General features: G+C 43.9%; 2 protein-coding genes across 3 annotated transcripts in view; one reads left to right on the top strand and one right to left on the bottom strand.

Annotated features, from left to right (window-relative positions):
- The window catches only part of LOC140105780 (C-type lectin domain family 2 member B-like), a 15,677-nt gene extending 15,111 nt beyond the window's left edge, over positions 1-566 (top strand). The window contains exon 6 of one of the 2 annotated variants that reach the window (XM_072129869.1): positions 66-566. In XM_072129869.1, the coding sequence (XP_071985970.1) occupies positions 66-177 (112 nt within the window). In that variant the 3' untranslated portion in view covers positions 178-566. Of the gene's footprint in view, positions 1-62 lie in introns of both variants that reach the window. The other variant, XM_072129868.1, reaches the window with a different exon arrangement.
- A 1,810-nt stretch (positions 567-2,376) lies between these two features.
- Positions 2,377-11,520, bottom strand: LOC140105709 (uncharacterized). The gene is made up of 5 exons (XM_072129736.1): positions 11,421-11,520; positions 5,258-5,470; positions 4,790-4,861; positions 3,664-4,023; positions 2,377-3,414 (listed from the first exon to the last, which is right to left on the bottom strand). The coding sequence occupies exons 1-5, from the start codon at positions 11,479-11,481 to the stop codon at positions 2,414-2,416; spliced, it is 1,707 nt and encodes a 568-aa protein (XP_071985837.1). The 5' UTR covers positions 11,482-11,520; the 3' UTR covers positions 2,377-2,413.
- Between the last annotated feature and the right edge of the window lie 2,155 nt (positions 11,521-13,675).

Genomic DNA, 13,675 nt, shown 5'->3' with positions numbered 1-13,675 from the left:
CCTCTTTAAATGTCAGGTCTCTGTTCAATCCACAAATCTGCTATTAATTCTTGTTCCATCAGCAGGTCTGCCACATCTGAAGAGCACCAGTGTGCCACGTATGGAAAAGGCCTATCAGCAGAAAACTGCTTCAACCCTAACAAGTGGATATGTAAAAAGAATATGTCCCGGTTCTGAATAATTTTTATTTCGAAACTTTCAGATTTATTTTAAATGTTATTATATTATATGTATACTATGGGGCAGATTTACTTACCCGGTCAATTCGCGATCCAGCGGCACGTTCTCTGCAGTGGATTCGGGTCCGGCCGGGATTCATCAAGGTAGTTCCTCCGCCGTCCAACAGGTGGTGCTGCTGCGCTGAAAAGCATCTGAACGCACTCAAATTCACTGAGCCGGACCAAGTGAAGGTAAGCGCGTCCCAAGCGACACTTTTATTGTTTTAAATGCGGCGGTTTTTCCGAATCCGTCGGGTTTTCGCTCGGCCACGCCCCCGATTTCCGTCGCGCGCATGCCGGCGCCGATGCGACACAATCCGATCGCGTGCGCCAAAATCCCGGGGCAATACAGGGCAAATCGGCACAAATCGGAAATATTCGGGTAACACGTCGGGAAAACACGTAAATCGGGCCCTTAGTAAATGACCCCCTATGTGTTTTTGGAATGTATGTTGAAGAGACTTTTTTTCTTTTTAAAACTAATTAAACAATTGAACAAAATATACTTTATCATTTATTTCTGAGTAGGCCACCATATTGCCCTTGCAGCTATGTATGTCCAACACATACTTCTACTTCTCCGTATCTACTTTTCCTTATTGCTCCGTGGGGAACATATGTATGGCCACAAGCTTGTGTGTATGGTCGTGGGAATATAGCCTTAGAGGAAATGTCCAACAGGTGGCCTGAAGACATTTATGATGCCTTTTATGCTAATTTTTACCTACGCCAGCCTTACGCATAGTGCAATAATTTGTGTAAGATGGATCCATGATATTCACTCAAGGTGTTCACCATCGCTAGTACATAAATTCATGAAGTAAGGGCAAGGGGGAGAGTCTGTGGGAACGTGTATGAGTGAATTGATATGTAGCTTTTATTGAGGCTTTCATAGATGTTAGAATTGTTATAATATACACAATATGCTGTAGGTAATAATAAACAGATTTTTAGCACTCCACCCCCAGATAAAGACTTGACACGCTGAAATGATGAATTAAGTGCCGTTCATCCAAATTAAGCCCCTGACATACTTGGGATTGTGTTGCGTCCGACTTACATCACACTCGCAGTGTTTGCTGGCTAGAACTTGCGTCTCGTAAGCTGACAACTGGAGTCAGCTAAACGAAAAGGAAAAAGTTTCAGACCGGCACTCCCATCTGCTAAGAAAAATCTTCATACTTTATTCCATCATTTTAAAACAGGGTGCATACCTACGCATTTCGTACATTATAAATGCTGTTCTTACTCATGGTCTGCACCTTATAATGTACGAAACGCGTAGGTCCCTATGAAGTATGCCTCCTGTTTTAAAATGATGGAATAAAGTACAAAGATTTTTTTTTTTAGCAGATGGTAGTGCTGGTCTGAAACTTTTTCCTTTTCGTTTGGATTCCAATTGGGTTTTCCGACAAAACTCGTCTATGATCCGTGCACCAGGACTACACAGATAATACTCAGCATTGGCTCTAAAAGACACACGTGAGTGAGCAGACAGCTGAAAAAACTCTTTTTGCAACTGGAGTCAGCTGTTGGTCGTTGTTCGGCCAGACGTTCCATCCAGAAATTACCCGAGTGTGATGTAAGTTGGATGCATCACACTCTCAAGTTTGTAGGGGCCTTAGATTAAGGCTAAGTGACTCGCCCCATATTATACATCTAGGGCTATTTTATTTTTAGGGTTGGTTGTCCTAATCCTAATGATTTAATAGGAATATTGCATGATCTGTCACATTTATGCACTTATGTATATAGACATGCACATGTATGCTCTGCTAGTTTAGGACGATATTCATGATACTTATTTATGTACAATTTATGAATTACGTTAGTGTCTGGTTACTTTATCCAGTAGCATCAATTTAGATACTCCCTTTTTTTATTTCTGTATTTCCTTAACTATTCAATAAAGAATTGTTCTTTTATAGTTTTGCATTAATTTCGGCTGTATTTTCTTTCTTTGGTAGAGTATATGTATTATAAATAACAGGCCTACAGAGCATGCAATTCTCTTCTTCCTTAAAAAGTGAGTTTTATAGTCCAAGTAAAAATCCTGCTTAACGTCAAGGACCAAGAAAAGCTAAATCATTATTCTTCATCATACACTGGCACCATCATGCTGAGCTACTAAAAACATTGATTCATATGGTTGGCATTCATAATTTTATTTCATTGACACAAAAAGCATCACATGATTACATTCCCTCATTCACTAGTGGCTGTTCTCCTCCACTCCCTTTATTTTTCCCTTTTCCTTTTCCTTTCCCTTTTTCCTTTCCTTTCCCTTTTTCCTTTCCTTTCCCTTTTTCCTTTCCTTTCCCTTTTCCCTTTCCTTTTCCTTTTCCCTTTTCCTTTCCTTTACCTTTGCCCTTTCCATCTTCTTCCCCTTGTTCATTTTGAATTCCTTTATGCATATCATTTTTTTCTTGATTCATTAGGTCTCCAATTGCATCCGCAAATCGCTTTTGTCGGGAGTGTTCTTCTCCTTCTTGAACTTGAATATTCTGATCTTGAGCTTTTTTGTGACCTTTGCCATTTTCTAACCCTTTCCCGTGTCCTTTCCCATTCTCTGCTCCTTTCCCGTGTCCTTTCCCATGCTCTGCTCCTTTCCCGTGTCCTTTCCCATGCTCTGCTCCTTTCCCTTTCCCTTTCCCCTTCCCATGCTCTGCTCCTTTCCCTTGCCCCTTCCCATGCTCTGCTCCTTTCCCATGTCCCTTCCCGTTCTCTGCTCCTTTCCCATGCTCTGCTCCTTTCCCATGTCCCTTCCCGTTCTCTGCTCCTTTCCCATGCTCTGCTCCTTTCCCATGTCCCTTCCCGTTCTCTGCTCCTTTCCCATGCTCTGCTCCTTTCCCATGTCCCTTCCCGTTCTCTGCTCCTTTCCCATGCTCTGCTCCTTTCCCATGTCCCTTCCCGTTCTCTGCTCCTTTCCCATGCTCTAATCCTTTCCCATGTCCTTTCCCGTTCTCTGCTCCTTTCCCATGCTCTACTCCTTTCCCATGTCCCTTCCCGTTCTCTGCACCTTTCCCCTGACCCTTTCGATGTCCTGCTCCTTTCCTCTGGCCCTTGTCAGCTTCTTCGTTGGCATGGCTCACTTTATTGTCTTCACCACCCTTATCCTCATTGTCTACGTCTCGCTTGTTCCTGTTTGTCTTTTCTTCCGCTTTACCAAAAAGGGACTCCTTTAAGTCTTCTGGCGCTATAGAAATATAAAATAATGCGTTTATGAGAGACCAATACAAAGATCAGTGAAGTGAAGAAGCAACATCTGAAGTTTCATAATCTAGATACATAAAAACTAAAGGAATAGGGGTGGCAAACATATGTATAAGCTACTCCATGCAGAAGGATCAGACTTAACACTTGTTGCACTCTTATCATAATCAAGCGTGTAAGGTGTTTATGAAATGACTACGGTAGGGCAATTAGTAATTCAGAGGGTACTTACTGAATACTGGCTTCATGCATTTCTTCCCACACATTGTGTTACAGCACCGCATGTTATTGCTACAATCCCCATCAACCGAGCAGTCAGGCATGGCAGTGAAATTTCTGAAGTGTCCATGTTTCTTGTGGTGTTTATGAGGGCAATTTTCGCCATGTTTACACTCTCCATGTGAATGTTTATGGGGACATTGTTCTCCATGTTTACACTCTCCATGTGAATGTTTATGGGAACACTGTCCACCATGTTTACCCTCTCCATGTTTTTGCTTCCAGTTTTTCTTAAATTGTTCTTTGATTTCTGGATGGGCTCTCATATAATTATCTGGGCACATCCCATATTTTTTATCTTCTTCTGTCATTACTGTTAACGTAAAAACAGGAAAATAAGATTTCCATTTCCTTTCATTTTTATCAAACACTTTACTATTACTTATTATATTAGTCTTGATATTTGTGCTTCTTATAGCGTGCCAGATAAAACTGGATAGCCTTCCAGTAACACATCTACATTGCAGCTCTTCTAATGGGAGCCACAACACACATCTGGTCCACGATGGACACAATGGGGCAGATTTACTTACCCGGTCCATTCGCGATCCAGCGACGCGCTCTCTGCGGTGGATTCGGGTCCGGCCGGGATTCACTAAGGCAGTTCCTCTGACGTCCATCAGGTGTCGCTGCTGCGCTGAAGTTCCCCCGAGGCCCGCCGGAATGCCCTGGAGTTCACCGGCCTATTCCTGGTGAAGGTAAGCGCGAGTCCCGCAACATTTTTTTTTTTTTTAAATGAGGCGGTTTTTCCGAATCCGTCAGGTTTTCGTTCGGCCACACCCCCCATTTCCGTCGCGTGCATGCCGGCGCCGATGCGCCACAATCCGATCGTGTGCACCAAAATCCCGGGGCAATACAGGGAAAATCGGCGCAAATCGGAAATATTCGGGTAACACGTCGGGAAACCGCGAATCGGGCCCTTAGTAAATGACCCCCAAGATGTGTTATGTTTGTTATCTTGTAATAATGTTCGGATTACATTTGCATTAAACAAAAAGTAGAAAAAGCCATAAAACATCAAAGTATTGACTGTTTTGTCTCAAAAACACAAAAAAGTTGTTAGATGAATGAGTGCGTACCATATGGTTGGTCTTCGGGTCCCATGCCTATTTCTTTACATGTCTGTTCAATTGTTTCCATGGCGTTGTTCTCTGAAGACAAGAAAAGGAGATGTTAGCTCTTACTGTATTCAAGTCACATCATACAGACATGATTGGATATATTTTATTTTTTGCTTTCTGTGTAGCTGTTTTTCTTATTCCAGACTTTGAATGAGCCTATTTCTGAGCAACAATATCAATTTTGGCAATTTAGTAGTTTTATATCCTCATGAAAAATAAAAAATAACTTTTAAAAAAAAGTTACACTGACCGTAGCACCAAGTCTACTTGCTATTTTAGCCTGTATTTATACATCGGCATTTATACTCACCCTACGAATGGTGACCTATGAAGTCAGTAGGTCCATACACAGGCCCCATTTTAGTCTTCTGTTCTGAATGGGAATAACAGGGGACATTGATGACAGTAATTGATGGGGTTACTTACCAAAGATTTTTTTAAAACATTTTTTTCCACAAGGTGTGTGGCAGCATTTCATATCTGGGCCGCAGTTTTCATCACTGGAACAGCTTTTCAATTTACTTAAATCGGGTGCACCGTATTTCTTCATTAATTCTTTCTTCTTCTCGTGAAACTCAGGGTGTTTTTTAAAATATTGCATCGGGCACATACCCGCGCTGTCATCGCCGTCAGGTGGTCCTTTAGTAGAAGGGGTCAAAAAAGTGTCAATACAATGCAAAAAATATAATGTGAAATACATTATATTGTGGGATATATGGTGTATTATATTGTACATAAAATCAGTCAATACGTTATAGCTGCAGGAATAGTTTGGTTCCCAAACATGAATACACAATGAAAACATTACTAAAAACATTAATAAAAGGGGAGTGGCCTGACTATGGAGGAGAATAGATGTGCTGCCTGTTAGCTTCCACTCCTTCTGGGGCCTAACCGCGATGATCTAAGGCAGTGATGGCGAACCTTTTAGAGGCCGAGTGCCCAAACTATAACAAAGCACCGCTTATTTATCGCAAAGTGCCAACACAGAAATTTAATTTGTGATTTATACTCCCTTCTTTGTCATAGTTTTTATTGAGGACACCAATAAAGCAGAAAATAGTCCCAGGTAGAGCTGTCACTTTAAAATAGCTCTGTGCACAGCAAGTCCTGGGCTGTCTGGGACTGCAGGAAGATACCTGGAGTCATCTCTGGTGATGGCCTGAGTGCCCACAGAAAGGGCTCCGAGTGCCACCTCTGGCACCAGTGCCATAGGTTCACCACCACTGATCTAAGGCAACGCAGCACTCAAATTACATCACCCTTTGGGCCCTAAGAAGAGGAGAACAGTGAAGACCCCCGTGGCTCCTCCGGTCCCTGCTATTCCAAAGGGGATTACTGGTTTCCTCTCCCAACTCTTGCCCGCTTCCTCCGCTCCCCGGCTGCCCCGCGGACACTCCAGCGGGACTGTGGACAAGTGGGGTTTGTTAGGGCCTGCCGATGCAGGCTTAATGATGCGCCTGCCTGCGAAGGGTGTGCTGAGGTCTATGACCCGGCATCTGACCTGGCAGACGTGTCATCAGCCGTCGCCTGCGCTGGATCCCCAGATGAGAGAGCGCGAAGAGGAGCGGAATAAGGTAAGAATTATATTTTTAATTTTGCTTTAACATATGGGGCCCTGTTTCTATTTGGGGGGGGGGGCATATGTAAAAGTTAGGAAATGGCTATTTGGGGGGATATTACCTATGGGGGACATTAATTATGGCTACTGGTGGGGGGGGCATTAATTATAGCTACTGGTGAGGGGGGGACATTAATTATGGCTACTGGTGAGGGGGGGGACATTAATTATGGCTACTGGTGAGGGGGGGACATTAATTATGGCTACTGGTGAGAGGGGGGCATTAATTATGGCTATTGGTGAGGGGGGGCATTAATTATGGCTACTGGTGAGGGGGGGACATTAATTATGGCTACTGGTGAGAGGGGGGCATTAATTATGGCTATTGGTGAGGGGGGGCATTAATTATGGCTACTGGTGAGGGGGGGCATTAATTATGGCTACTGGTGAGGGGGGACATTAATTATGGCTACTGGTGAGGGGGGGACATTAATTATGGCTACTGGTGAGAGGGGGGCATTAATTATGGCTATTGGTGAGGGGGGGCATTAATTATGGCTACTGGTGAGGGGGGGACATTAATTATGGCTACTGGTGGGGGGGACATTAATTATGGCTACTGGTGAGGGGGGGACATTAATTATGGCTACTGGTGAGGGGGGGACATTAATTATGGCTACTGGTGAGAGGGGGGCATTAATTATGGCTATTGGTGGGGGGGGGGGCATTAATTATGGCTACTGGTGAGGGGGGGACATTAATTATGGCTACTGGTGAGAGGGGGGCATTAATTATGGCTATTGGTGAGGGGGGGCATTAATTATGGCTACTGGTGAGGGGGGGCATTAATTATGGCTACTGGTGAGGGGGGACATTAATTATGGCTACTGGTGGGGACGGCAACATTAATTATGGCTACTGGTGGGGGGGGGACGACGACATTAATTATGGCTACTGGTGGGGACGACGACATTAATTATGGCTACTGGTGGGGGGGGGACATTAATTATGGCTACTGGTGGGGGGACATTAATTATGGCTACTGGTGGGGGGACATTAATTATGGCTACTGGTGGGGACGACGACATTAATTATGGCTACTGGTGAGGGGAGACATTAATTATGGCTACTGGTGAGGGGGGACATTAATTATGGCTACTGGTGAGGGGGGACATTAATTATGGCTACTGGTGGGGGGACATTAATTATGGCTACTGGTGGGGGGGGACATTAATTATGGCTACTGGTGAGGGGGGGCATTAATTATGGCTACTGGTGAGGGGGGACATTAATTATGGCTACTGGTGGGGACGGCAACATTAATTATGGCTACTGGTGGGGGGGGACGACGACATTAATTATGGCTACTGGTGGGGACGACGACATTAATTATGGCTACTGGTGGGGGGGGACATTAATTATGGCTACTGGTGGGGGGACATTAATTATGGCTACTGGTGGGGGGACATTAATTATGGCTACTGGTGGGGACGACGACATTAATTATGGCTACTGGTGAGGGGAGACATTAATTATGGCTACTGGTGAGGGGGGACATTAATTATGGCTACTGGTGAGGGGGGACATTAATTATGGCTACTGGTGGGGGGACATTAATTATGGCTACTGGTGGGGGGGGACATTAATTATGGCTACTGGTGGGGGGGGACATTAATTATGGCTACTGGTGAGGGGGGACATTAATTATGGCTACTGGTGGGGGGACATTAATTATGGCTACTGGTGGGGGGGGACATTAATTATGGCTACTGGTGGGGACGACGACCTTAATTATAGCTACTGGTGGGGGGGACATTGATTACTGCTACTGGTTGATGGCGTTCAATGTTTTTATGCATACCGGGGGGAGGGGGGCCCTGTAGGAAATTTTGCCCTGGGGCCCAGAGGACTCTAGTTACGCTACTGGTAGGGAGGTGAGAGACAATTTGAATAAGACATTTCTGTTAATGACACATGGACAAAAAAGGCCAATCCCAGCATGCCTCCTGTCGATCGACGCAGAGAAGGCCTTCAACAGTGTGCATTGGGGCTTCCTTTCCGCAGCCCTCTCTCAGCTAGGCTTAGGTCCTAAATTCTTGGGGAGGGTCATATCTCTTTACAATCGCCCCTTGGTCAGAGTGAGGGCTAATGGATTCAATTATTCAAAATAGGAAGGGAACCCGACTGGCACTTCCACCTATATACCAAAACAATGGTAAGTCTGACTAGAGCAATACAGTTCCCAGATTCCCATACGAGCCTCAAACACTATTTCTTGCTTGAACTCTGAAGCTTTGGAGGTCCCTCATCCAGAACGGAATTCTCTCCAGGCCCTCTCACTCCACTATTTCGTAACCCAGATTTCCATGCAGCCTTCTCCAGAACTACGTTTCTGGGTCGCTCAAGCTATAAGGACCTTCGCACGTACGATATCTTTGGGGAGGGCACAATTCCCTCATTCCCTGAGCTTTCAGGTCTATCAATTTCCTCTGACCTTTCATGGCTGGAAATGAATCAGTTGGGAGCTTACCTCAAACAACCAGGGTCCGCTGCTGCCTTCAATTCCCCCCTAACTGCCTTTGAGGCCCTCTTCCGCTCAGCATCCCCTCTGGAACACTGCATCTCACAAATATATGGTCTCCTATTAAAAGAATCTGATAGTTCTCCGCTACCGTTTCTCGATAAGTGGACCAGAGACCTGAATATTTCTCTTTCCCCCAGAGACTGGAACAAAGAGAGACACTATAAAATTCTCTCTAGATGGGATAGGGTCCCATCTCTGCTGCATTTGATTTATCCCTCATTCCAGGACACATGCTGGAGATGCGGGGCAGATGGAGGTGATATGCTACACATTTTGTGATCGTGCCCAAAAATCTCTCCTTTCTGGGACCAGATATTCGAGGTAACATCCGATATTATGGGCTCAGTGACCCCTGAGACCCCAGAGATGGCGCTGCTCTCTAGTCTCCCTGGCTCTATCCAAAAACAAAAGAAAAGCCTTCTGAAATTCTCCCTGATTGTGGCACGCTCAGTCATCCCCCGCAGATGGCGCTCGGCTACGCCCCCTCCATTTCTAGTTGGACCCAAGAATTGATGCACATCCATTGAAAGGAGGAATTGATAGCTGATACCCTGGGTACCTAAAAAAATCCATAAAGTTATGGCAACCCTGGATGGCAATCCGTGAGTCCCAGAGCTTCAAAGACATTTTGAGCTCAGATCCCCAGACAGTAACTGCCCCTCAGCCCTCCCCCCTATACTAGCAACAGGCCCTTTCCTTCCCACTCCCTCTGTTCCCTAATGTCATGCCCCTACCCTTCCCCTCCTCCTCTTTACAATTCTTCTGTTCATTGTCTCATGTCCCTTTTAGTGTCTTTTTAAAAAAGCAGGTTGGACTCTGATTCCTCATAATTTATTGGAGCATTCAGCTTCTCTTGATGGACACATGAGGGTATTTTGTGTTGTTTATACATTCTTTGTAATCTTCCTTTTCTTTTTTGATTATGGTATGTGAATTTGCTATGCATTTGCTAGAAAGTTAGTAAAATGATTGAACTAAAAACATTACTAAAATTTACACTTCACAAGAGGAGTGTAGGGAGGATGGCGCACAAATGGAGTAAGGACTTGACCATTAAATATTTATGTTTAAGGCTAAGCATTTGGTCCAGATGATTGCCTGATGAAGGTCCATGTTAGATATCCTATGGTTTCAATAGTATAGGTTTCATCTTATTTTATATTGTTCCCTTATAATATATTATCATATTGTGGACCATTACACAATCTCTTTTTTTCTTGTGTTAACCCCTTCATCCTCATAGAATGTAAGCTCTTGTGAGCAGGGCCCTCACTCCTATTGTTCCATATGCCTGTTTGTACTCTATAATGTAATATTATATTTTTATTTGTCCCCTATCATTTGTAAAGCGCTACGGAATATGATGGCACTATATAAATAAACATGATGATTATTATTATTTATGAAGATAGAACTTTGAAGTAATGGCTGGATACATTTCCACAATAAGTAGCTTTAATGAAAATGATGCCATAGTGATTGGATAAACATCTAACCCAGTGATGGCAAACCTTTTAGATGAGTGCCCAAACTTCAACCAAACGCCACTTATTTATGGCAAAATGCCAACACAGCAATTAAGTCAGTAATTTATTGCTGAGGAAACCAACACAGTTAAAAGGAGGAGGGCAAATTTGGACTATTGCAGCTTTTCTTCAGGGTTCCTATGTACAGGAAGAATTGTTGGGCCAGCATTCTTTGAGCCCTGTCTGTTGAACTCATTCTGGGGTGATGGCCTGGGTGCCCACAGAGAGGTCTCCGAGTGCCGCCTCCGGCACCCGTGCCATAGGTTTAATTAATAACTTACAAAACATGTGCGTGAACTTTTCATTATAACCCCTGTAATAATAATGAGGTATCTCTGCTCACGCTGTCCCAATCTACTAAGCCAGTGATGGCGAACCTTTTAGAGACCGAGTGCCCAAAGTACCACCTAGATCGACTTATTTATTGCAAAGTGCCAACACAGAAATTTAATTTGTGATTTATACTCCCTTCTCTGTCACAGCTTTCATTGATACCAGCACCTGAGGACACCAATAAAGCAGTAAATAGAAGAAATTTGGATGATCATTGTAGCTTCCCTCCAGGGTCCCATAAACAGGACGAATTGTCAGGGCCGGAGCAGGAGCTACAATGATAATCCAGATCTGTCCACACCTTCCCACTCCTCCAGTAGTCCCAGGTACAGCTCTGTGCACAGCAAGTCCTGGGCTGTCTGGGACTGCAGGAAGATACCTGGAGTCCTCTCTGGTGATCGCCTGAGTGCCCACAGAAAGGGCTCCGAGTGCCACCTCTGGCACCAGTGCCATAGGTTCGCCACCACTGTACTAAGCTGAGCTGGAAAGAGGAAGAGGCAGCCTACTAAGTCCATGTACGGCAAGTACATAAATTAAAATTTTCTCTAATCTCTAAATGATCCAGCAATATCACAAATTTCTTACCATCAAATGATGCACTTGCAACAGCTACAAACAGCAGGATGACGATAGTTTCAATCTTCATTTTGGTCAGTCTGCTGGTTGTCCAGCTGTAGAAATGGAGCAGGAAACATACACTCAGCTAGAAGGGTCTCATTTTATACAAAATGATAGACACTTACGTCACTGGCTAGGAGCCTCGTTGAGGATTAAACAATTATTTCACTTGGAGGAGTTTAAAGCTGAGATTGTGTGTAACCTTTCCATGTAGTTGTTATCGTTATCTGTGCAATCTGATATGTCCTATGGATATGTAACCAAAAACCGATGACTGCCGCTGAGACAATAATCAAAACCTAAGGGTTTATTACAGTTTATAGTATTGGCCACATGCCCGAAGCATGTGCACAGAGCCTACATAGAGGCACATGGTGCACCTGCAGCACTGTGCACAACATTATGGAGATATTTTTTCTAGAAGCAATGCAATATGGCATTAGATTGTTTAACCCCTTCCCGCATTTCGACATTCCTGAACGTCCGGGAGTATGAAGAGGAATCATGGGCTGAGCAATCTTCAAATCCACTGAGTGTTTGTTGCATAATGCAGCAAACACCCGTTGCTAGCACCGTAGATCGTAGATTGGTGGCCACTGGCAAAGGTGCTGGGGTATTTAAATGTCGGCAGCACATGGGCGCCGCCATCTTGGATCTGATTGGTTGCGCTCCATGACATCATCAGGGCGTGACGATCAATTACCAAGACAGCCAAATCAAACTCCCAGGCCTGTCATCAGGCAGCATCTGTAATGGTCTGTGAGTTACAGATTGATACAGATGCAGTGCAAAATCTCCATATACTGCAATACAGTAAAATGCAGTGAAAAAATAAAAATAAAAAGAGGTTTTAAAACATTTAAAAAATGTCAAAAAACTTAAAAGTTCAAATCTCTGCCCTTTCCATAGAACGTATATACAAATAAATCATAAACATGTTAGGTATCATCGAGTCCCAAAACTCCTGATGTATCAAAATATAATATTAATTCTTGGTGGTGAAACTCATAACGGGACAAAATCAAAAGGTCGAACTGTCCCCAACATGGTAGCAATGAAAATGTCCTCTCGTCCTGCAAAAAATGACACAATACACAACTCCGCACACTAAAGTATGTAAAAGTTGGAGCTGACGTTTAAAGCTGGAAATAGAGAACCTACAAGACAAGGACGCAAATGTGTTTTTTTTGCCAATTTCACCACATTTGGAAATTTTTTTCCAGCTTTCCATTGCAAAGGCATGTAATATGAAATACTGTCACTAGGAAGGACAATATGTTGCATAGAAAACAACCTCTCATATAGCTCTGTACATGGAAAAATAAAAACGTTATGGATTTTAGAGGGTGGGGAGCAAAAAATGGATACCGAATAAAGAGAAAGGGGTCAAAAATATAAGTTCATTGTGAACCTGCCACCGCTCTATTTGAAGACTAAGGCTATATTCACACAAACGTTTGGGGGACGTACATACGGCCGACATACAGTATATACCGCATATATACGTTCCCCATACATGGCAATAGGCTCACGGCACCCTACGGGAGCGGTACGGTGCCACACTCCTGCGGCACCATACCGTTCTGTAGCCAGGCGAAAGATAGGACATGTCCTATCTTTCCCCGTAATATGGCGCCACAGCCATGTAACGCTATGGAGAAGGGCGGGGGTGAATGGCGCTCATCCCCTCCTCCTCTCACCGGCGCCGAGGTGTGCCCACTGTACATACATTGTGTGAATGTAGCCTAAGCCATGCCATTATGTATTTGTCAGCTGCAAACCCCATAGTGAAGAACAGTTTTCCAATGTCTCTATCGCACTTTGCTAGGACCAGTCCCTTGCCCCATAACCAGGCCTGACCCATTCCCCAACACATACTTTTTTGTTCATTTTGACAACTGCATTATTACCTGTCGGCTGTATTATCATTAGTAATCTTACTCTAACATGTACACCATTTGTTTTTCTAGCCTTTATATAAAAGAGAGCCATTTGGCTGAGCCTGGGGGATTTGCAAGACTTAAGATAATCTGTGAACTGATGAAAATGCCTCTAAATGTCACAGGTTTCATAAAATCATTAGGAGTTAGTATCATTAAAAAATTCAAATGAGGTCAATAAGCTGTGGAACCTTTGTCGTAGTTGAAGAGCCATGTAAAAGTTTAGGGTACCGTATATACCAATGGGTTTTCAAGGCTAAAAAAATCAGTGTGTAGAAGCAA

This window comes from Engystomops pustulosus, chromosome 11 (genome assembly GCF_040894005.1).
Source record: "Engystomops pustulosus chromosome 11, aEngPut4.maternal, whole genome shotgun sequence".
NCBI classification, from domain to species: Eukaryota; Metazoa; Chordata; class Amphibia; order Anura; family Leptodactylidae; genus Engystomops; species Engystomops pustulosus.
This window is presented reverse-complemented; position numbering and strand designations above follow the sequence as displayed.